This window comes from Myzus persicae, unplaced genomic scaffold, assembly GCF_001856785.1.
Source record: "Myzus persicae strain clone G006 unplaced genomic scaffold, MPER_G0061.0, whole genome shotgun sequence".
NCBI lineage: Eukaryota > Metazoa > Arthropoda > Insecta > Hemiptera > Aphididae > Myzus > Myzus persicae.
Genome location: NW_019103766.1, coordinates 188,875 through 215,519, shown reverse-complemented (window position 1 = coordinate 215,519; position 26,645 = coordinate 188,875). Strand labels below are relative to the sequence as shown.

Sequence of the window (26,645 nt, the reverse complement as noted above, 5' to 3'; positions counted from 1 at the left end):
TGACTATTGTGATTTGTGAATGACTATTGACGTCCAAACATGATTAAAAACGACTAACGAAATGTCATATAAATAAGGAATTATTTTGGACCTCGACCATATTATAATTAAAAATGTTGTACTATTCTATTTTGAATAGTGGTATACTATACCGGTATTGGTGAAGTCAAAGTTATTATGTTTCATTCTCTCATATAAGAAAAAAATCAGAGATTTAAGGTAGCCGGTAGGTATAGTTAAAATAAAATTCGCAATCCGTTATTATCATAATTATTATTTCGTCATGCCATTATATTGAAACAAATCCAACAAAACAAATAAATATTGAGTAAGTTTTTAAAAAAAAAATGCTGATTATTATCTAGATAAGTGTATTGTTATATTCATCTTTATTTCAATAAATTCTACTTATGTTATCTTTATTTTTATCTAGATAATATTTTGCTAAAATTATATCATCTTAACTAAATAATATTTTAGCTATCTATTCCCAACATTGCTTGTACCTACTAAATATTCAATTTTTTTTATCCACAAAATTTTGAAATATATTAATAAAAATCAAAAATTATTCCTGCTTATAAATAGCTCACAACGAGTTAGTTTAATAATCATACATGAAAATTGTCATATAAACATTTGGTAGGCGTTTCAAGTATTTACGGTAATTTGTTTTTGCGTTACTCCAAAAAAACAAAATCGATTTTGTCAAAAACTGGTTTTGTCTAAAAAATGTAAATTTTGTTATTTAAGACTAGCTGCCGAGAAACCCCCATAGTATCAGAAAAGATGCTGAATTAGAAAATCTAAGTATTTTTATTGCTCCAAAAGGGGATGAGCCACGGATGACAGACCAAAAAAATCATTGTAAAATACAGGCGTCATTCTCATTATAATATGTAAGCTCGGAATCTTAAATAACCAAACGGTTTTAGATAGGTTTATTTTATGAAATGGGATATTATTAAAATGTATAATTTTGTGTTTTTTTACATCCGAAAGTATTTTAGCAATACTCAATTTCATTTTTGAGGCTATACCGTAGAATACACGGAATACCTTTCAAAAGTATTTTCTACATAACACAAAGACGCGACGTGCGCAGCTCATAGCCGCTTTGTTACGCTCCGAGAATATCCCGACTTCGGTTACGGCGACGTTCGGTCTCGCGCGGTCTGTAGGTGTATGCGTGTATATATAGGTATATATGATGTATAATATTATATCCTATGGTATCCAACCCCTAACGCCGCCGCGAGGATCAATGCGCTGAATTCCCAAAGCGTGAGTCATCGCGGCGCGTTGTCGTATTACGGCGTTTCGGCGGCAGCGTCGGCGTCGGCGCATCGATTGGCGAGACGCGCGCGCCTGCCGCTCCGGTGAGCTTCTTCCCACGTTCCACGCGCGCGGGTGGGTGTATGGGCTCGCGAAAACACGCGCGCGCGTCTGTGCAGTAACTACCCCGTAGCGCGTCGCAACCGTCGTCGCCCGGCCACCAGGTGTTGTGTAGCAGCGCGCGTGTTTATACGTACCTATTAAACATTAAACCAACTTTTATTAAATACCGTCCGCAACTGTTGTAGTTAAGATACATGTCGCAGCACGCGGCCGCACGGACCCCCGCAGTTAACTATACATGACATCGTCATCTCTGTCGCCGGTTTTTCGGCGCGATTTCGGGAAACGAGATGCTGCCTCCCCGGCCTCAAGCCGTTCTACCGCCGCACGTCGTGACGCAGCAATGAAAAATGTCTAAGAAATTCCGACGGTTCTACGAGACCGCGTTTGATTCAAAAATCAGCAAGTCGGACGAGGACCTGCTGTCGGCCGAAAAACAGGACTCGGCCATCGCTCACCGGCTGTCCAACCAGTTGCAGCTGTCGGCCAGCGCCAGTTCCATTCGGCAATACGACGACGAGGACGAAGACGACGATGCCGCCACCGCTGCCGCCACCGCAGCTGCCGTTCGCGCCTCGCCGTCCTGCAGGACGCAATGCAAAAACCGGTTGTTCGGGTTCCTGTTGCGGAAGAGACGCAGCGGCGGCGGCGGTGGCGGCCGACAATTCAATAGTGTTTACAAGTACCGTAGTTCGGACAGCGTGGTAACCAGCAGCAGTCTCAGTCTAGAGTCAATCACCAGCGATTCGTTGAGCTCACACAGTTCCGAGTCACCATGTTACAAGCGGTTTCCGGTACCGCACGTCCTGTCGCCGATCTCGGACAAGTCGTCGCAGGACGCCGGCACCGAGTTTCTGGATTACGAACACCGGAGGTCATCTGCCGCAGGCTCAGCAGCCTCCGTCGCCGTCGTGGCCGCCAACGCCACTGCAACCACCACTGCAGCGGTCGCGCCGATCAAGACCAAGCCACCCCAATCAATAGGTCTGATAAAGCTCAACAGTGACCATATGCAGCATCACGGTTCTGACAGTGGCATATCCGTGGGATCGAAACCAGGTGACAACTATCAGGAGCTATTGGACGTGCCATTCGACATGCCGAAGCTCAGGCGCAGGCAGAGATTCGAAGAGGGCCAGACGACGGTGTCGTCAACGACATCGTCGTCGTCATCGTCGTCTTCGGATTGCGCCGGACGTCCTGTGCTAGCACCACCACAGCCGCAAGGACTTCCGTTTGACATGCCGAAATTGAGGAGAAGACAGACGAATGCCGCCTACGACCCCAGTGGTGTGGTGTTGCCGTTCGACATGCCAAAGCTCAGAAAGAGGCAGATGGACAGCTGTGCGAGGGTCATTTCGTTGGACTTCGAGATTGGCAGCGATGAAGACGCTTACAGTGCTCGTTCCGGCGTCGAACATCCGGCCGACAGGTCTAAAAGCGAACAGCCGAAAGAGCTTCCATTCGACATACCTAAATTAAAGAAGATTAATTTACACAACGAGGGCGAAAAAAAACCGGATAGGAATTCATTGTTTCTCAATGTTACACACAACAATTGTGCTGCTGTCAACAATAAAGAACTGTCGAAAACCTTCCAAAACAAAAGTAAGTGTGCCCACGGTCTACGGACTTATTTTAGTATTATATTAACGTGATTAATTCATTAGTTTAATTTTAAACTCATTATATTATGGTTTTTGTATTATAGTCCTATACAAGTAACTATTTTTATTAGTTAATTAATATTTAAACTTTTATTTATAAGGATAGTTGCTTAATACAATAGGTACTCAATCTCAATAGTATCACATAATATGTGATAGTTCTAGTAAGCGTTATAAATTATAATGCAACATAATCGTTTTTCGATTAATTAAAGGAATATAATATGTATTAATAATAATATATGATCCCCCGGGCTTTAATTGAAGGAAATTATAATATATAAAAACAGTATTTTATAATATAATAACTTAAATTTGCTTTACATTGAAAATGTGTTTTTTTATTAACTTACTATATTTGTATAATTATAACTATTGTTTATTTTGAGATGTTTAAATAATGATAAATTATATCAACATTATTTCGAGTGTATAAAATAAATGTCAAAAAAGTCTGTTTATAACGTGCTATTGTGCTAATAAAAAAATAGTACTTATAACCTATAAGTAACCTACTAGTTAAGTATTACGATTATAAAACAAACTTATTTTATTTCATTGATATCATTTATGACTTTATAAGTCGACTCACGCATACCCTTTTGCCCACTGTCACACCAATAAACGTAATCAATATAAACTATATGATCTGTTAAACAATAGTTAAAATAGTCGTTTCAAAAATAAATTGCGTAAACTGAACATTTATGTACAGTTTTATGAAAATTACATGGACACCCTACTATCGTAATGTTTCACCCTTGTATAAAATAACCCCTCTCTGAAAAAGTAGGGATCAAAATACTCATGGATGTATGATGAGGGGAATTATTTTATGACCCTGGGTATATCCGTATAGGCCATTATTCTAAGAATATACAGAATGATTCAAATCCAAAGTATAAATTAAAGAAAATTATTGGTAATATTATATAACACTAAACTATATAGTGTACTTTTATTTTAGCTAGGTACATAGGTGTATATGCATACACACTGATTTAGGGGGTGAGACCAATAATATTTTGAAATCAAAAATTAAGGAACACCCTATTAAGTATATTACTATACAAGTATAATTTGTCTTTTTCCAACAATGTAGAGCTACTTATGTCATAAATGTAAATTGTCATCTTAAAATATGTTTATGGTATAAAATTAATACATAAATACAGCCATACAGGTAATAATGTAATATATATATGTATTTTTATGAGTTACCTACTAAATAACTATGTAGGTACTTCAATTATACAATAGTTAATATTTAATAGTAGGGACTAGGGATTACGCGCGTAATCCTCTTAAATAGTGTTAGTCCAACAAAAATAATTTAGTATTTCAATCAGAAATCGGAACGCCCTAATCGAGTAACAAATATATTGTGGCACCTAGTGAAATTTCAGGTTGGGTTAAAATATAATATGCCATAATGTATATTGTATATAGTATGTATTATAATCATAACTTAGTGGTTCCTTGAAAATAATCTTTATATGACTTTATATAAGCCATTGTCAATAGATAAAAAATGGTCTCGAATGATATTTTAACTATTTTATAATTAATTTAATTTACCTATATAATGTTTAATCAAGTAATAGCAAATATCAACAAACATGAAGTAAAAATAATAGTAAAATGTTGATAAAAATATAGTTCAAATTTATTTTAGTTTGATTTTCATTACTTCTAAAATCGTAATAAGTATATGTATATTCAATAAATTCAGTTTAATATGTTAAAAACATAATTTATATTTAAAAAATAAAACATCACCCGGAACACATGTTTAAAATATTTTAATGGTTATTTTAAAGATTTTCCATTAACGTCTAACGAGTCAATTTTTATAAATTGTAAATTCATTTAAACAATAGTAATCTATAGATATATTTGATACTGAGTATAAATAGATTATATTCCTATAATTATACATAAATGTATTTTTTTTCAGATCAACCAAACCGTCCAACATTAAGTTTATCCAACATAAAGCCTTTACATTTTGTAGAAGACATTGACGTTTCTTTACCCTTAGATCAGCAATGGTGAGTCTTTGTAGTATATTGAAACTATGTTTTTTTTAAGTTAAAGAGATTATTCATTTATACAAAATATATGTATTAGGTAGGTAGGTAGGTGGGTATTATTATTATTTATTATTATTATTATGTATCATTATTTATCATGTGGAAAAATAAAAAATCATGTAGGAAGTGTCATTAATCATTAAAAAAGATTTAAATATTATATCAACTGCAGTTGAGCAACTAGCCAAAAATTGTTACAATAAGTTCCGCACCAAACTATAGATAGGTACCACCTAAATCCTCTTAATTCACATCTATTCTCATTCACACTCCCCAACAACTCGGGGTGTTAACACCGCTTAAGCTATTATAGCTGAAATTAATTAAATAACTAGGTATTTGTTCAATTAATTCCTAACTATATTGTATATTGACATTGTAAAAGTTGAACTATAATAGTTATGTGCTGAAAGTTCTAAAATAAAAAATAGTAAAAAAAATAACTAGGTATTTGTATAGTTGTATTATATATTCACGATTCATTACATTTACTTATTGTGTTGTAAAATGTAAATACAGATTATCAGTTTTCTAAAAATTGATATTATTAATATTGGTAATAATAGAGTTAATACCTACATTTTATTTGAAAATTACGTTTTTACTGACAGTTTATTTGGAAAACTAACTTCATTTCTGTAATACAGTACCTATCAGATATAAATTAAATTAAAAATAATCCAATTATCGAGATAATTTAACGAGATATTGCATATCGGTAGGGTGAATATTATATTAATTGTTTTTGGTAGTATAAGTAGCGAACATAATAGTATTATATGCACTCCGTTCAGTGTAAAATGCTATTGACTAAAGGGTCTAAGGGTATGAAGCATTAAAAACACGATGACTTAATAATTACATTAATTTGTTGATAAATTTGATGTTTTACCTTCTTAATATATTCTTTGTATGTAAATATTTTCTATGACATATTTTACTTAATTATAAACCATATTGATATTGATTAAGAATATGAAAACCATTATTTTTTTTAAATATCTTTTCTTATTTAATATTTTTTTTCTATTAGTTTAATCAAGTATGCTAGTAAAACATTCTGACTTTCTAAAGATAGTTTATTATGGTATTCCGTAAAAATCCTTAGTTTGAATGAATAAAAGTTAAATTTGCTTCAACTTGATCTTTATAAATTAATTTTTGAACTTTGTCTATTGGAACGGCGTCTTTGGGGTTTAATTTCTGTACTACATTTCGAATAGCTTGAATATGTTCACAATAATACATTGAAGCAAAAATCTATGTACCCCATATTGCCAATATAGGCGTTGGAGGTAATGTAATACCTGGAGCCTCAGTTTTAAACAAATCAATACGACTTGGTGCTTTTAAAAATATTTTTTAGTGTTTGAGGCAAGCTCATCAATTTTTGGATATTGACCACGAATTTTTTCTCCCACCCGGTGTAGCCTATGGGCCACAAAAGTGACGTGGACCATTTTTTGATAAAGAGCAACATCGCTCAAACACAAGACTACATCAGGATTTCGGATTCCATTAGGCCATAATGTGAAAAGAGCTTTATCAAAAATTTGGCATATTGCTGAGTGGTTGGTTTTTTCGAAAATACTGGAAAAAATTAAAAATATTTTACCTGCTTCATCGCCATTTAAAATATCAATAATTACGTTTACAATAAATCGAGATTGAACGTCAGTAGTTTCGTCCATTCATATCCATTCCATCATAGCACTCGTCGACACAGGTATTTCTTAACAAAGATACCGATGGAATGTCTTTATGTGTATATTTTTCCAAAAATGAACGAAAATAGATATTTTGTAATTTATTCATGGTTATACTAGCTGGTAACAAAGTTTTGCACAAATCTTAATTGAAAGAATCGACTTTTGATGATTTTTGAGATTAAGATTAGTAATCTAACCTTACCTATTTTTATAAATATGTTGAATTGCTCATAATAAGGTATATGAGTGCAATATATTTATATTTTGTGATTCCCGAGTTTTTAAGATCCTTAATATGCTGCAAAAATATACTGAATGCTAAAATAGTAAAATATGCAATAAAAATGCAAAAATGCTATAATATGCAAAAATATTCAAAATAACATTTCGTATACAGCATTGTTAGGTTATGAAATAATTTTTGACATAAACTAGCTATTTTTTTGACCAACCAATAAAAATATGCAAATGCTTACAAGTGTTGGCGCTATAGTAATATAATATCATTAATATCTAATAAGAAGTAATTTATAAGTACAAGTATTAGCATTGATAATAAGTACAGAATACACTCAGACATCCTAGTAGATACCCACGACCTATCTGTTTATAACCAATGGTATTATATCTATCGGGAATTCACCAATTGCTCTGAATATGACCTTTTCATAAACTAATTGCACTCGGTCATTTTCTAACAATATTTCTATCGGAATAGAACACAAACATTAATAATACATATATAATCTAATATGCACGAATATACACAAATATATAGTTAGAATTAAATAAATCAGTATGATAAATTATACCTTATGTTATTTTACATTACAGTATTATAAGTTTTTTCAGAATGAATAAAACCGATATGTCCGTCAATCTTAACAATTGTTACACAATGCACGCCAATAATAGTTAGTAATTTAGTAAATTTATAATTTAACTAATATACATAAACACTGCAGAGGTATCTCCAGAGATTTGGCTGGGGGAGGGGGGGAGTTATAATTTTCACGAAACTTTAAAACAATTTAAAAACAACAATTTTTTCAACAAAAATTCAAGTCGTTTATTTTTAGAATTGTCAAAAATATCAAGAATGTAATCTATTTGATCAAGGACATACATTTTGTTATACACATCAATAAGACATAATACTGATAGTCTATTTTCAGTCATCCTTGCAGAATGAAGCCATGGCTTAACCTCCAGGTTTAACTCTCTGGTGTGTGGAGAAACTCCTTTCGGCAGAGGCAAAGGTAACTGGTAGAGTTGCTAATACGTGTCTAATGTCAATGATAGTCGATAGTATAATATGTATTTTTGTTTTTTTTTTTTTTTAACAATATTCTACTTTTTATAAATAGTGGCTTGGGGGTGCAGCCCCTAGGGCCTCTCTGTAGCCACCCCTACATAAACATACCTAAAGTACGAGTATATGTAGTGCAATTGGTATACTAGCCTAAAATATAAACAGCGCAATTGTTACACAGATCCTATTTACCTAAAATACAAATTTGGTTGAGCAACTGGTCCATGCCCCGGCATGCCCTATCAATCTATGTGCATATTATAGTTATTGGCTTATAACCTAATATAAATTGATGACTTGATGTATGAACAATATATTCATTTGATGTTGTGATAGAATAATTACATTTCTAAAATAAATATTAATTGAATAAATCCTAATACAAAAACAACTAAAGACCGTTGTATTTTAAATTAGTATTATAATTGAATCAAAAGTTGTCCGAGCCCCCATTTATTGTATTCGTCTTACAAGTGCATAACACAACAAATTTATGTTCAAGTGCAATAGATCACGTTCAGTTTTTTTAGTTTTAATATTAAAGTGGACTGACATATTATAATACTTAAACGTAACAACATTGTTTATGTTTTGTCAAAAGTTTTTTCAATATTTGAATTTGAAGCGAGTTATGGGCATTTTCGTGTTATAATATTTCAAGCACTATTATACCTACTAGGTACTCGCTTTTTTTTAACTATCTATTTATCTAAACTTTTTGATTACAGTTAGTTTCAACAATTATTAAATATAATATAGAAGTTTCTATTATAATAAGAAACAGTAACAATATAAAATTAAATTTCAAAGCCTCAATGACTAAATAAAGATAATATGTTCAATACCTAATATGTTTTTTTGTTGGTTTGGGAATATATTTATATAGGGTACCGAAATGGTTGTTGGTACTTGGTAGTGTTCAAAAGAGACAATATGTGGTCACGATGTGTTGATGGGCTGAGGCAGATAAAGAGTAAGTGGTTACAATCACAGACTATTGGGTCATTGTGGAGTGTGTAGAGAGGGGAATCCTTCAGTGACAGTATAATATGCTATGTTACGCGTTTGTTAAGACGGAAACGACAAAATATGTGGGTGTGGCGTCCTCTTAATACATTGTTATGCTTTTAACTTTTTTAGTAATATGGTTATTTATAGATTATTTTAAAACACCCTATCGCTATTAACCATATTATATATTACACCTAAGTTTATTATTTTTTTGAATTTCATAATGGCTAATGGACAATGATGACCTATAAACTAATAATAAGTAATATTACGTTTATGCTATTTAAAACATAATTTCATCACGTTAATGCATTTTGATGACGGTAAAAATACTGTACAAGATATTTTATAATCATTAATATCGGCGACATATAAAAAGATAAAACATTAAATTAAAAATACAAATTTTAACTGAAAACATGCGCATAGGTAGATTTTTCATGAAACAGTACCTACAACAATTTAAATTGTATTATATATAAATACTAAAAAAAAAAATTATAGTATGTATTCTAATATACATAATAAATATTTGAATTAGTCAAAATATTCTAATAATTATTTTGTTAAAAATACACAAGATTAATATTTGTATCTAGTGACATACACTCACGCTGATATACAGAATAAATAAAACGAAAAAATAATATTTGTATAAAAGCTTCAAGTAAAAATTCTAAGCGCCGCGGCCCCTAAGTTGCTACCTATTCATAAGTTCATAACCGTTCTAAAGTACAATTAATTTGTTTGGATAATAAGGACATTTGGGTAAATATTTACATTTACATTACCTAGTATTATTTTAATAATTTAAATAATGATTAATTTTATGGGTATTGATATTGTGATGTGTTAACTGAATCTGCCAATCTAGTTAAAAATAGCTACGGAAACTATGTTTAGAAAATATGGCCAAAGAAAATTATGGTATTAGTAACTAAATATTAGTATTAGTAAGCATTAGTAAATATTTATAATAGCAGTTGAAAAATATTAACGATATAAATCACTATTTTTTTTATAAAATACCTATTTAAAGTTGAAATGTTGAAAAAGTTCATTAAAGTATCGAATTTCTACAAGTATTTTGTAATTAAACATAAAATATTCAATTTTTCTAACCATCGAGATTGAAAATGCACAACAAGGTTTCTCATAAATAGTTGATATAATATCACCAAAAAATAAAAACATTTAAAGTTCAAATTTAGTTATAAATTAGATATTTAAACATTTTAAATGACGAATAACAATATTAGTTAATCTTTGTTGTAGGTAATTTAAAAATGAACACTATTCGAAGGTATAAAAGCTATTTAAGACTAAATTTGCAAAATTATTTTGGGTTAAAAACTCATACAAATTTTATAATTTATAACTTAAATTTGAAAATTGAATAAAATATTTCTCATAATTTTCCTACCTTTAAAAAAAAGTTTCCTGGAAAGTCAATCTAATTTTTTATGTGTGTGCGCTTAAAATTTAAATTCTAATGACATTGGTTTTCAGCAGAAAACTAACGAATTATCTTTTTTTAGAAGTCTGGTTGTCTAGTATCTCTTTAATATAATGCCAACAGGCATGATTTTTTACGGCGATTCTCAATTCCGCATGTACCGATATACCTTTTCACTCACACGAATCCGCACAAAACTAATTTGCGACGTCGCCGATTGTAATTAAAAAATGATTTTAGTCATACAAATGTTAATATTAATATTACATTTAAGTCATATTATAACATTATTTTGATTTTTCTCCAAATAGTAGCTCATCTAATTTCTACAGTGTATAACATAATATGTTTTGTCTGAACTCATCAATTATTTGTTTAATATTACTTACATATATACTCGTAAGTATATTACAATCACATTATTGTGTTTTACTGTTGACTTATACATTTGTTGGAAATTTATAATTCAAAATTAATAATTTAGAAATTCGTATTATCAAATTTTAAAGTGACGCTGCTCTTCTAACTATATTAATTTTACTTCAACAATAGAGTTTGAAAATTAAAATTATATAAAAATGATTTATACCTATTTTATTTTATACATAAAAATAGAACTACCATATTTTTCAGGTTACCTAATTATAAATCAGTTATAAATTAAGGGAAAAAATTGAAATACATTTTTCTATATACTTTGTTTATAATTATTTGTTTTATTCAATATTATTTTTTCCCCCATAACTGGCAAAAATGTCCGTATTTAATTCCGACTGAATAAAAAAAATCTATTGTATTACGAAAATGTGCTGCATCTGATAGATAAAAAGGTATATTGTGATGCGAAATCGTGTGGTAGCCATTTTTTAAACCATGTTTAGCTGTGTATGAACCCACTTAAATATGTTTTTTTTTGATAAAATTAATTTTGGAAATTCTAATGTTAAACTAAATAAATTATTAATCACAGTAAATAGAGCTAGATATTTAAGCGACGTGAGTACTGTAAAGTCTAGAATAAGCTGAATTATGTGGAACACTCGTAATTAAATCTTCTAGGTATTGGATTCGTCATTCAGGTTCATAAATTAAAATTTTTACAAGCTGAGACGACTTAATGTTAGATTGATTAATATCTATATTATGAATATTGGAATATTGTATAACTAATTACACAGGCGTATACAATTGTCATTCATACTTTTAATTTATATTTAAATAACAGCACAATGCTAAAAGTTTCAACTTTCAAACCCATATTGGTAGGTACAAATGTGTTCATTGCAAATACAATATACTGTATACAATGTTCACAAATACCTCTCAAATAACCGTCGTAGAACTGTTACCTAAATGGCTATATACGTTGTAATTTATAATTATAACAACAGTAAATATAATAAATACGTTATTAATGATAAATATTAAACATCATTGTTGAATTGAACTATAAATTACCTATCCCCAAAGGAGCCCCATAAAAAACAATTATTCATTATTAAAATACAAGGATACGATACACATACATCGTAGCCTACATCGTACGATAAACATTACATTTTAAAGTTTAAATAAGGGAAAAAATCACCCCATATGTTAATACCACAGCAATACAATGGATGAAATAATATAAGCAAATAAAACAACACCATAAATAATTTAGTTTTGGCAATAAATTAGCTTACGATCGAAGTAACACCGTTGAGTAAAAATAGTAACTCATAATTTTTTCACATTTTTTTAATAGTATCTTTCTATCATCTGTATGAATAGGTAATAAATGTATCTGTAATATTTTCTAGTTATGTAAATAATAAATTTATTTTTAAAAACAATAAAAGATTTAGATACCAATTAAAATTATGTGTATTTTTTTGTGCCCCCCCAGTCACCTTATGGAACTGTAACACTGCTTCAATCTTAAGATTTGGGAGTGGTTTTTGGTAGAAAATTGGATCTAGTTGGCACCTATATTGGGAGGGAGGGAAGGTTAAAATTTAAAATTAAACAATGGGTACTTTTCAATATAATTTGGAAAAAAACAAGAATTTTTACACAAGACTAGATTTCAACAAAGTCGATTGTTGGAATTCAAAAATTAACTGAATCCTTAGAATTTAGACAGACAAACCACCTCAACCAATACATTCACATTACAGTGCTTACTAAATCTCGTAGTTATACTCGACATCGTCTATACAGCAGAGCGAGTTCACCGGTATTTTTTAAAACCATTGTTTATGTCTGTGAGTCATTTCAGCAGTTTTGCAAATAGCCTTATAAATTATAATAAACACTTAAGCAACCGCCCAAAATATTCTTAAAATATGCACGTTAATTTCCCTTCTCAATTAGTTCTTATATTACTATATTAGTATATTAACCTACCTATATAATACTAACTAAAAATGGCAGTTAAAACATTTGTACCAATAATGTATAGTTAGATATTTTGTCACCTTGCAGCAAATAGTAGCATTTGTAGTAAGAATATGTATCTACTATTTTATGTCTATTGCCTGTGTTATTATGAACTTAATTGCAGCGGTGTCATTAACCAAATGTTAATTGCTGTGTCTAATTTATGTTTTTTATCCATTTCGAGAACCCCCTAAAAATATATTCATCATATAAGTACAATTTATAACATTATTTCTATTTCAGAACTATATTTTTTTTTTAATGTAAGGAGCTTATAAGGTATTCAGGTCTTGTGGGATAGTATAGCAGCATACCTATACCAGCGACCAGCCCAATAAAATCCCAAATTTCGTGGTAACACTCGCATAACATGCAATTATAATACGCTCAGGGTTTTTTTTTCAATACTTCGATTCATTAATGATCTTCATTCTTCGATTTCTTCGTGTATTATAAATTAATGTATGCTTTTCTAATATTAAGAAAAATCTAAAACATGAATTATAAGTTACAACTGAATAAATAGGAACAGTATGTCCATTATTACACAAACAATAATATCATATAATTTCAACCGATAACAAAAAACCTTAGTGTCTAGTTTTATTTTGTGTGTATCTTACACAACTTTATTGAGCTCCTATAATGCCTGCCATTAACTTATATTTTCATTCAATGATTTTTTTTTTATCAGACCAACCGTTAAGGTGTTCATATAGTAGGTATATTTATTATTATAATCGAATAATAATAAAAATATAGGTGCACATACCAATGTCGGAACGTAATAATGGACACTGGACAAACCACTATAATCTAATAAATATAAACGTATATTCCAACCTTGTTTTAAAGTTAATATTGATTGTGGCCATGGGTGTATTGTTCTATTATTTACACTCAACACATGTGTCAATAAACATGTGTTTTTAATACATTTTTGATAATTTTAAATTTTGAATACGTTGTATGTGTTTTAATATTAGTATTAACAAAATGTTTTAGGCAGTTAAAAACGCATAACGTTTTCAATAGCTTAAACTTGAAAATTCAAAGTATAATATTAAATTTCTCCTGGGCCAAGTTCTCAAGACCTTATTGAGAGCCATATTTAAATTATTCGAACAACAGATCATAGATATAAAAATATATACATATAATAAAATAATTAAAAAATTAAAAACATTTGAGCATACCAATTATATTTCATTTAAAAAATATTGAGGACTTATTATATTTATTATTTATTGTTCATTTTCCAACGACCACACAACGTTGAATGTATACCGTTTTCGTCTGATCACCGAAGTTAAGGAATGTCGGACGTAGTTAATACTTGAATGGCGATCGTCTTGAAACACTACGTTCTATTGATTTTATGAAACATATTATATTATTGATTTATATGTTATATTTTAACAGAGATTTAAAGGATTTAAGGGTTTTTCATAATACATAGTTTTGTATGAATTAAATAAACCACCAATATTAAATGTTTACTTTTTACGACTTTTAAAAAAGGATTGAAGAAGAGGCTATTCTTACGAGTGTACAACCACAGACAACGCTCATAATATTAATATTATTACTCATAGGTCATAATCCTGATAACTATACTTTTTATTTGCATTGCAAATATTTATTTGGTGGTTATATATTATTTTTATTGTTCCATTCAACCATAGCATATCATATAGATGGACAGATGGTTCCCAAGTTTTTTAAAATACAACATCAGATAATGACTATAGTATTTTATAGATCCACAATTATTATAGTTATTTACTATAACTCAAAATAAACTTTTTTTAAATTGTTGGTCTATGCTGTTCTTAAAAATAGTAGAGGTCATGTATAGAGCTAATTTATAAGCATATTTCAAAAGTTGAATCACTAATTTCCATTAATCATTTTAATAATTTAAATAATTAAGGCAGAGAAGCTAGGTGGGTATATATGAGTTTAATAGTGTTTATTATATAGTATTATTATAAAGTAGGTACCACTATGATAGGCATGTTGCAATAGTCACATGTAGGATATAGCAGATAACATTGTAGCCACGAGTATCTACAGAATATGAACATAGTACAGACTATAGAGGTATACGATATGCCTATATACCTGCATAGATTTAGTTAAGTTTAAACTTCGGTTGAATAAAAGATAAATCAAATTTAGTTATATTTACGTTTAAATATAAGGAAAAATAGTCATTAAAAATGTATGAGTCAATAAAATAAATAAAATGGCATACGAAATGTGTTTTCACTCTTTAGCCTTTACTATAATTATATCTAAATCACGTTAAAAACAAAACATGACTATAACGTATACCCATTGGCCATAGGTATATTACAGTTTAAGTACTGATGTATCTAAAATTAGTGTTATGTAGGTAGTAATAATAATCAATAACTATCGGTAAAATTAATATTTTTTTTTCAGTTGGTATCACGGACCTATGAACAGACTTGAAGCTGAAAAAGCTTTGCATGGTCAAAAGGAAGGAACCTATTTAGTAAGAGGGAACAAGGCATCATATGCGTTATCAATAAAGTATGTAAATTGTATGTTAAGAGCAAACATGATTCACAAATAATATTGTGAATAAAAATAATTATATATCACTTTAAAATCATACATGTTTTTTCTAATATGATGATGCTTTATGAAACATTTCTTTTACGAGTTTTATGCTGTAAAAATACTTAATTTTCCTCCAACATATAGGTATTTGATTGACAATAATGCAAAATTGGATAGTAATCACGGAAATCGACTTAAGGCATGCTATATATGTACATATTAATACTATACATTTAAATAGTACCTATAAATGTATCATACATTTAAACTAACTACTAGGGCTGTTTCCTACAATGTACCGCAGACATAAGTGTCGGTTAACGCTAACCGGCTGATAACAGATTTTAATACCGGCAGAATTCCGCCGGTTAAGTGACCGTTTTTACTTTAACCGGACATTGTAAGAACAACCCTAAGTAAATGCAATATATAGGTAAATTGTACATATTACTAGGTTAGTTATTGTATTGGTGTACCTATTAATAACAAAATAAAAACTGACAAATAAAATCCAATACGTACCTATAGGTATCCTAAATAATATACCACATTTATTACTGCAATTTTATCTTAATATTTCTGATTTAGGTGCCTAAATTATCCAAACTAAAAAAATGTAAATATTTTTTTTTTATTCTTACTTTACTTAGCTATTAGTAATGGATTATTAAAGCTCGGAAATTAACTACTAAACATATTATATTATACAGATACAATTACATAATAACTTAAAAATGTAGCTTAACATGAAAGAAAGTATAAAATAATAATGAGATGGCTTGCACTATAACAAAAAATGTACATAAGTATATAACGTGTTATATGATAAGATACCAGCGTGTAAATTAAAATGTTTATTTCGTGTTTCAAAATCTACAACAAAAAATGTATAGAGATAATTTATGTAAATATTTTAAAAGTTTAATTATTAATTTCCATTAAAATGTACGTTTTAAAGTTTAGGCATGACAAAATTGAGAACAAGCATGGTTAGTAAAGTTTTGGGTAGCGATAAACACTGAGGGAGGTGGTCACGGAGTAATAATCTCCTCGAATTTTCTTTCACGAGAAAGTGTTTTTATAAAATAAATTACTCAGTCTTTACACATAGTATCATGCAGTAGTATGTAATTTCTAGAAAATTATTATTCCTCCTTCGAAAAAAATTCTGTGTACGCTACTGGTTTAGGGGAAGAAATGCGCAAGCATTCCCAGACCCCAGTCGTTGCATGTCTCTAACCCCGGTCGTTGTCAGCGGTGGCAATAGAAAAATGTACCCTATATTTATTTAGGTATACTTAAAGACTGCCGTCGTTTAATCATAAATTAAAACATGACACATTATATTATTTAATTTATTAACGCAAAAGAAATTTAACATTTTTTATTACCTATATTATAGCAGAAATACATAACACATGCCTAATAAGTGTGACTAGTGTGAGGATGTGTTGTCGGCTGTGGTTAGCACGGTTGGCTGTAATTTATTGTGATTCCAACTCGCACTTCTGACAATAAATATGTTATCCTCAATAACCCAAATTACTACTCACTGTCTTACTAGTTAGTAAATAATTAATAATACAATAAAACGTTGAGTTATAATAAATGAAAATCATTGTTATATAATCATAATTCATAATAAATAACAATTCTGATACAGTTATACAGTAATAGAATAATGTATACCAGGATGCATAAACAATTGATTCATTTAATGGTTCACTAAAATGTTATGAAAAAATTATAGTTCACTAAATCATGTTTAAGGGCTCGCTATTGATTCATTAAGTGTTTAGTGATTATTCGATCAACCCGGAATTTTAATAATAAATAATACCAAATAAAGCGTATCATAAACAAAATATTATAAAGAACTTAATATCATAAAATTCCCAACCACAAGCTTATATCATTTATTATTTATGTTATGCTTCTTAGAAAACGCACGAGTTTTAGTTTTAAGTTTAAGCATACTACTTTAAAAATGTAAAAATGTTTGTATTAACTAAGCAAATTATGCAATGTCTAATTTTTTTTTTCAGGAGTGCTAAAGGTTTTATTCACATGAGGATAACACAATCTGGAGAAAGAAATTATTTGGGCCAATCGGATAGACCTTTTGAAACTATACCTGATCTCATTAAACATTATACACTGAACAAGCTTCCAGCCAAAGGAGCCGAGCATGTAGGTCTAATTAGACCTTTAGCCCACCAAATCCAAATGTTGTAATCATCTGACTATTTAATTAAAAATGTTATTTTCCTTCCATTTTAAAGAATAAATTAAAACTGTGATAGAAAATAATAACATATTATACGCCATTTTTATTATTATAACTTTTATTGTTTATGTTTTGAAATAATACCATATCGAAATTAAGTGCAATATAGAGTTTAGTAATGTATTATTACCTTTATAAGTATTTGTGTTCGTATTATAATAAAACAAAGTAATTTTATGCAATTGAAATGTAATGTACGTACTTGGACGTAATTTAATTTTGTATACCTATAATATTAATTTACTTACTTCAAATTATAATTAGAATATTTTACACCAATGTAGTATAGAAATATATTTTTGAAAAACAAACAAATATTTTTGGTAGCTTTTAAATTAGAACTAAGTTTTATAACTTTATTTCGATATACACCTGTATCTAACCAGTTTTATTTCTTCAAGAAATAATTTTAGTATTGCATTATTATGCGATTCTATTGGCAATTGGAAATAAAAGATTGTAACAACTTAGCTTTTTAAAATGAAAATTAATATTTCGTTCGATTAAATTAACTTAAAAGTCTAAAAATGAAGAAAAAATGTGCGAAAGCTTTTAGAAATATTTGTAGGAATAACATTTCAAAAATTAATCTAAAAGAGTGAACCGATAAAGCCGATAACATTTTTATGAACTTCCTCCCGATGACCCTAAATTGTATCTAAGAAAAAAATGGTCTAGTACTAGTTGCTTCCCAATGGGCAGGTATTAAATTAATAAGTGGTTTCTAAACGATTCAATTTAATACATATGTTTATACTATATAATATTTATAATTTTAATTATATTACCAAATATTTTTTTATTGATTAATTATATTATTATTTTAAATAGTTACGTAATATTTATATTAATGTACATAATAATATAATATATACCTAAGACTGACATTTTTTAATTGTACGCATAATTTTAAATACCAAAAAATGTATTGAACAGTTTAATTATTTTAGTTCATAGGTATGAAGTTCTTTATATGTCTACTTAAAACAACGATGTTATACATTTATTTACGTGGTATATTTTAGAGAAGTTTATGAACCATTACTTAATTCTAAATGTGAGGTACCTATACAGAATGATCTATTCAAGAGGGTACATTAATTATCTCAAAAAGTATTAATGTTTTTTGAATTTGTTTTTTAAAAACTTTTAGATTTATGCTTTTCTAAATTATACTTTGAACCTAAATCATTTATTAGCCTATCGACTAATTAGACATACCGAATTACGACGGATGATTAGTAGAAAACTGGTTGTTTGGACAACTAGATATTTGTTGTATTATCGACTATAACACCTCTTTAAACCACCAAACTTTGAGGAACTGTATATCGCAAACAAAATAACGAAAAATAAAAATTTTAACTCGAAAATTCATAAAAGAAAATAGTTTTTAAATTTATGATCTTTTTTTCATATGTTCCCATTTGAAAATCAAAAGTTGATAGTGGTTTCACCAATAAATATAAGGGTGAAAACAATTTAAATATTATATACTTTTAGAAAAGCATAAATCTAAAAAATTTTTTAAAAAAATTCAATAAAAGTTGATACTCCTTGAAATAATTAGTATACCTTCTTAAATTGATCATCCTTTATAATTATGAACTACCTGATCATCGGAGGCAACTCGTGTATATTTACTTTTGTATTTACGACGAGCATTCGTATATTTTAGGAGGCGACTTGTATGCACCGAAATATAGTTTAAATCTTTAGACGATTAAATAAAAAAGAAGATGTGGTATATCGGATAGTGCATACGTTATAATATGGTAATGTATTGTTTTGATAAACTCCATTATTCGTGTATATTGAATCATAGTGAGAAGAAACAAATTATAAGCTGGTGTTGAAAAAAATACAGCAATGAGTCTTCTTGTCGAGTCCGGTTTTAAAATGCCAAAAAAATAGTGCTAATAATGTATAAACTACAAACATTATAATTTTAAAAAGGAAATAAGGAAAAATTAATAATAATACGTAATAAACACAACATTATATAATGTAAAAAAATAAACGAATAAATTAGGTAACCAATTCAATAGATTGAATAAATAAAAACCACATATATGGTAACGTCGAAAATTTTGTACTGTGGCCAGTAAGTAAGACCTCTAGAGCATTTATGTTTGTAACTGTCAGATCATTTTTTGTGCATTGTGCTGAACTCATGGTACATGGTAAAAGGTATACATCGGTCTGTTGCTCTCCACATTCACAAGCTCCGTCCTCATCACCAAAGCCAAATTTTACCATGTTAGATTTGTGACACTCTTATAGCTCTTAATCTATTTATGGCTTTTCACAGTGGCCATGGCAAGTGTTCTCCAAACGGAAGTTGTTGAGTAGGCTAGTGCATTATGCATGAAACTTCTTCGGGATTTAAGTCTTGTCCTTGTGATTTCATGTCCAAACATAGGGTGTATTTTGTCACCTGTTTGTTTGGTTTTTTCAATGTCGGTGGTTACACGTCTTCTAATTTCAGGCAGAAGAATGCTCGCTAGAAAGAATAACTTGTAAATAGGTATTTCCCTAAGACATCCAGCTATGATCCTGCAGGTATCGTTCAGTGATCCGGATACATGTTTGGAGAGCTTAGACTTTAGATTGGCTCCATATTGACCATATTGGAAATACATATTCTCCAGATGTTCGCATGTTGTGTGACCGTGCTCCCCATTGGGTTCCTAGGAGTTAGTAAATTACTCTTTGCTGATACTTTCATTTTAGTTTTGAAACAATGATCTTCAAATGTCAAAGTTCTATCTAGGCCTCTAGGGTAACGCCTATGTAAAAAGAGTAATTAGTACTCAGCAGTATTTTACGGGCATGACCCGTTTCTGCCCAAAAAACTAGTTCTCTAGTTAACGCGTAGTCCTTTCCGCCAAAAACAAAAAAGGTACGATTCCAGAATTTATTTTTGTGAAAAGACGTTTCCGCACATAATTATTTGGGAACAATGTACAAATGCAGCATATTTTTATCATATAAAAATATGCTTATCATTATATAATTTCATATCACTTATATCCATGACATTTAAATATTTGGATATTTCAAATTAAAATACAAGTAACAATAATAACGCATTAGTCAAATGTAGGCACTATTAAATTAGAGTTTTCAAAAAATCTCATAATTTTTATTTTTAAATATTTTTAAATGTCACAAAAAAAATAAGCTATAATATAAGCATAGATTTGAACTGTATTAACTGTTTGGCAAACAAAACAAGGTACTGATTCGAAATATTATAAGAATTTAACAATTGTCGTATAATTATTGTGTACGAATTATAAATAAACTATGATACAGTTAATGCTTCCGTTCTCGACGATTATCAATAATTATCGTAGATTATCGCTGTATAGGTATATTGTTATACTTTTGGTTTGCGCAGTTATTTACAAAATATGTCATTTCCATTACATGTTACATCAATATATTTTAAACATACCACAACTACATACTGCTTAAAAAACTGAAACCTTTGGTTTCCGAACTTTTTTTTGATGGAAACGTCTTTGGCTGTAACGTGAATAGTACTTTCTTCGTTTTTGGCGGAAAAGGGCTAGAGCGGAAACGGGTAACTCCCTATGTTACCTATAGGCTATAACCATTCTAAATTAAGGCGTTTCTTAGCGTCACGGTTTCGTAGGTGGAAGTAGCCTAAGTACCTATGTTTTGTTTGGGTTAGGTTTTAATTGATTACTGCCGTAATAGGTGGTAATGATTTTCTAGTGCATTCGTTAGTTTATTTTCTACATTATCAAAAGTTGCTAGACAGGAACCTTCAAATGGTGCTCCTGCTAATACTGTGTTCTCACAGCTAATTCTACCACCACCAGTGGGCAGTGGTAAAATGCCAGTAATGGGTAAAGTAAATAAATATTTAAATTAGTTTAAATGTATATTTGCACTAATTAAAAAACTTTCAAATATTAGTTTTATAAATCATATATTTCTTGAGTATTTAGATACTAGTTTTAGTTTTTCATAATTAAATAACTTTCATGAAATTCGAATGGATGGTTTTTTTCATCTAAAGAATGCGCCTTGTCGTAATAGCCATAGTATATCTCTATCGTTTGTCACATTCCTTAAAGGTGCGATTCCTATGCACGCGTCTAGAGACGCGCGGCTGACGCGGCGCGATTTAATTTTAGCCGCGCAGGTACTACTTTACTTGTTTTTAAGTATAACCGATTCCTATGACCGCGGCCGCCGCGCGTGGCGGTCGCGCGCGTCTAGCGCCGCGCGGCGACGACCGCTTCGAGGGCAGTCAAATCGCACGAGCCGCGCGGCTAATATTCATATTTTAATTTTCAAAGTTCGACATTTCGTTACACTGTGTGACACAAAATGTCTTCAAAAGTGTCATTCACAATAGAAGAAGACATACTATTGGCTGAATCGGTAAGAGAACATCCATGTTTGTTTGACTTAAAAAATGCCAATTACAAGGATCAACAAATAAGGGACAATGTATGGAAGCTTATATCAAATAACCTGAATAATAAAAGTGGTAAGTAGTATACCTATTCAACATATTAATGAAATTTCAAAATTAATTGTTAATTTGTTGCGTACCTGTCAGTGTAGACTGTAGAGTAATAGGTATCTAGTTAGTGTCTATAAAATTTGAATTATTAACATGTAGGTAGATAATTACCTAAATTAAAATAAAATATTCTATCTTAATATTATCATATTAACCTAAATGAAAAGGTACATATACACATAATATCGTATTATATTTATTATAATGTAGTAAGTCATCTGATATATTTTAGCTAGATATTTATTTTGTGTTTGAACTCAACACTGGAATCTGTATTTTATTAATTTACGATTTTAATACAATTTAATAGAACAATTTACAACATTCAAGAAAAATAAAGTAAGCACAAGTATTTATTTATTTTTAGTTATTCTTACTTACGTACAACATACACTGAATAATAGTTATTTATGTTAACATTACATTATGAAAAAAAAGTACATTTATAAATAGATGTTATTTTCATATTATTTATACATCAACTGCGTGGCTAAGTATAACTAAAATAATATGCTATTGTGGAACTGGAATATTTATTCTAATCTATTAGATTGATGATTTTGCCACGGAACAGCTCCCTGTGGACTGTTGGAAAATTTTTTAAATTCGTCCCTCACGAAAAAACCCTCAAACTTTGTATATCCTCCTGCTCTTGCCAATGACATCATATTTTCAGATGGTTGAGGTTTGTTATCATCGAAGTTATAATAATAGTTGTTCGTATTTTCCAAGTAACGATCGCGAAGTAAATTGTGAAGGCAACATGCAGTCAAGACTAAATTATCTACCGTTTCCGTTTTTAGAGATATTGGTGTATAGAATACTTTGAAAATTTGGCTTAGAAGCCCGAAACTATTCTCTGTAGTTCTTCTCGCCCGGGAAAGTCTGTAGTTGAATACGGTCTTTTGATAATCTTTTCTAGCCTCAATCCTAGAATAAGGACGCATCATATGTCGGTCTAGGCGAAATGCCTCGTCCCCAATATGTACACACGGTAAAGATACATTGGAATCTGGCAGTTTTTCAGGGGAAGGTAAATATTCACCGGTTAAAATTGTTTTAGAAATACTAGATTTATTAAAAATTCCACTGTCCCCTTCTTTACCATAGGACCCAATGTCCACAAATATAAATTTACAATTAGCGTCCACAATCGCAAGAAGAACAATGGAAAAAAAATCTTTGTAGTTAAAATATAATCTTCCGCTCTTCTTTGGTGAAAATATGCGGATGTGTTTCCCGTCTATGGCACCAACACAATTTGGAAAATTCCACTTGTTCCAAAAGTCATGAGCAATACGTACTAAATCTTCTTTTAATGGAGGCTTTAATAAGACTGGTGTTAGACGAGTACTTAAACTCTTTAAGACTAATTGTATTATACGTGTAATATAACTTTGAGAAATTCTGAATGAAAAAGACAATGACCTGAGCGATTCTCCCGTTGCCATATATCTAAGGAAAAAAAACGTAACATGTTAAAGACATTTTTTTAAATTTATAATATATAATATATTTTATTTATAATAAAATCCGATATTTCTGCCACAGTAGTATTAAAATAATTAAAACTGGTTGCAAATAAAGGGCCCCATACACGGGACGATTTATCGGTCGCACAGACAGATTGATACGTGCTCGCGAAGCGTCAACATGCCAACCACCGACCTGTCGACAAACTTGTTGGTGCGTGTATGGTATTGTCGAAGCACAAATTATACAATATTAATATTTTATCTAAAATTAGACCTATGTTGATTTGACATAAATTGGATATTTATTTTATTTTGGCATGTAGATATAATATAATAATAGTAATAATATATTTCTAATTTCTGTATAGTTTTATGAACTGTAATATTTAAATGAATAATTATTATTATTTCAGTTGATGATTGTAAAAAGAGATGGAAAAATATGAAAGATACGTATAATAAACATAAAAGGAGTAGAAAATTAGGGACGGGATCATCGACAAAAAATAAACAAACAAAATGGGCCTTGGCAGATACACTATCGTTTATGGACTTATGTTCTTACGAACGAACGTGAGTAATAATATATTAAATACATTGTACCTAAAAACCAATTCATCTTACAGTTATAGAAATTGCCCATTAATAATAATTATGGTTCGAAACTAATGCACCTATGCGGCTATGCGCTTAAATTTATACAAATATGCTTTAAAAATGTACAATTATTTTTTTCTCACAATTTTATAATTTGTACTAAATATCTATTATAAATAACACAGAACTAATTATTTTTTGTTCATTTATTATATTTTGAAGGGGACTGACTAATTTTAATTCTACGGTTGAAATGAACAATAGTGAAGAAGAAGATAGCTACTTAGAAGTAACTGTTGACGATGAAAACAATTCAAGTGATGAAAACGATGTTTCACAGAAGTCTTCAACATAAAACACTACAGTTCAGGAAACTGAACTTGAAAATAATTTGAATACAAAAAAAACAAAATTATTAAAAGAAAAAAGGCCTACTAAAAAACTAAAACAAAATGAAGAGTTAGTGTCATTGTTCAAAAAAAGTAATGACGAAAGACAACAAATTATAAACGCCATTAACAAAGTTGAGGATGATGATGATCCCATTGATTCATTTTTTAAAACAATGGCATTAACAGTAAAATCGTTTCCTCAACATTTGAAAATAAAAGCCAAAAAAGAAGTGTTCAACATAATTACGGATTTGGAAATAGAAAATAACAGCACTACATCGACATCAAATAGAAATATTCAGTTAACAAGTAGCTTATTTTCATCTCCAAATCCTAGCATACAATCATCGTCAAACTCAGGATTTTCAACATATGATCGTCCAAGTCAATATGTTTTTCCAGAGACTAATGATCGTCAACCTGGAAATTGGACTCAATCGCTCGGTGATAATAATTATGAATTACTTCAGTACGACGATAGACAGTACGAATAAGGAAAATATGATAAGGTATTTTTATTTGTTGTTTCAATAAGTTGGTATCTATTTTTATTTTATGGTTTATTATACAGTTACATTTGTATTTATTAATTCTATTAAAGGATGAATTTTTCGTTTATTTTAAATATATTTTTACAACAATAATATTCGGGGTTCGAAAAAGTAATATCATTCATTACTATTATTATAATTTTTTTGTTTTATTATATCTTTAAAATTTAAAAACTATGTTTGATTTTATTTATGTTTATTTGTAATAATATTTATTATGATGTATTGGCATTTTTAAAAGTTCATTTTTATACTGCGTTATTATTTTTTATTAAACGAGAAGTTATACACAATTTATTAAGAATAAAAATGTTTTTAAACACATTATTTAAAATTTGTATTACCTAGGTATTATAGGTACTATAAAATATAAATTATACTACAAACATATATTATGTTACATTACCTCAACGTGACTGCTAGTTTTTCAGCAGCAGATATTGGTTTTCTAATTTTGATGCTTGGGTTGGTTTTTATGTCTTCCTCAACTAGGTTCAATACATAATTAAATTGATCCCAACTTAATCTAAAAAATTCCCTGAATTCGGTTTCGTCTCGCCATAAATATTTTTCAATCAGGACACTGAAAAATCCCTCAGCTTCCCTGGCTAAGTACATTTCATGCACTTCATTTTTATTTTTTGATACAACGTATTTTATGATAGCTTGTTCTTCTTCTACTTGTTGTAAAAGAAGTAGTTTTAAGATCAATTTTTGTTTTTTCGTTAAGGACATGGTTAAACTAGTAAAATTGTAATATTTTAAAACACGTTTTTATGAGTATACAAGTACAACCGTTTCAAATAGAGGACTTGACACAACTACGTGTACGTGCGTAATTCTAGTCCCGTAGTGGTCTAGCCGCGCGTCTCCTGACGCGTACATAGGAATTAATATTAGATCGCGCGGCTAAATAAATGACCGCGCGGCTAAAATTCAAATCGCGCCGCGTTAGCCGCGCGTCTCTAGACGCGTGCATAGGAATCGCACCTTTTAGCCATCTAAAGGATGTCACATCAACGAGTTGTTTGAGATCTTGAAAGTATGAATTTCTTGGGCGTTCTCGAGGTAATAATTACTTCTCTAGTTCCCCAAGATATTCAAAAATGTTTCTTATGAAGGT

At 29.9% G+C, this 26,645-nt stretch overlaps 2 protein-coding genes across 2 annotated transcripts; one reads left to right on the top strand and one right to left on the bottom strand.

Annotated features, from left to right (window-relative positions):
• The first annotated feature begins 1,417 nt into the window (after positions 1–1,417).
• Positions 1,418–18,126, top strand: LOC111035231. Its single transcript, XM_022316766.1, has 4 exons — positions 1,418–3,006; positions 5,023–5,116; positions 15,516–15,626; positions 17,702–18,126. The coding sequence occupies exons 1-4, from the start codon at positions 1,749–1,751 to the stop codon at positions 17,889–17,891; spliced, it is 1,653 nt and encodes a 550-aa protein (XP_022172458.1). The 5' UTR covers positions 1,418–1,748; the 3' UTR covers positions 17,892–18,126.
• A 4,846-nt stretch (positions 18,127–22,972) lies between these two features.
• Positions 22,973–26,413, bottom strand: LOC111035234 (protein ANTAGONIST OF LIKE HETEROCHROMATIN PROTEIN 1-like). Its single transcript, XM_022316768.1, has 2 exons — positions 25,929–26,413; positions 22,973–23,962 (listed from the first exon to the last, which is right to left on the bottom strand). The coding sequence occupies exons 1-2, from the start codon at positions 26,255–26,257 to the stop codon at positions 23,041–23,043; spliced, it is 1,251 nt and encodes a 416-aa protein (XP_022172460.1). The 5' UTR covers positions 26,258–26,413; the 3' UTR covers positions 22,973–23,040.
• Between the last annotated feature and the right edge of the window lie 232 nt (positions 26,414–26,645).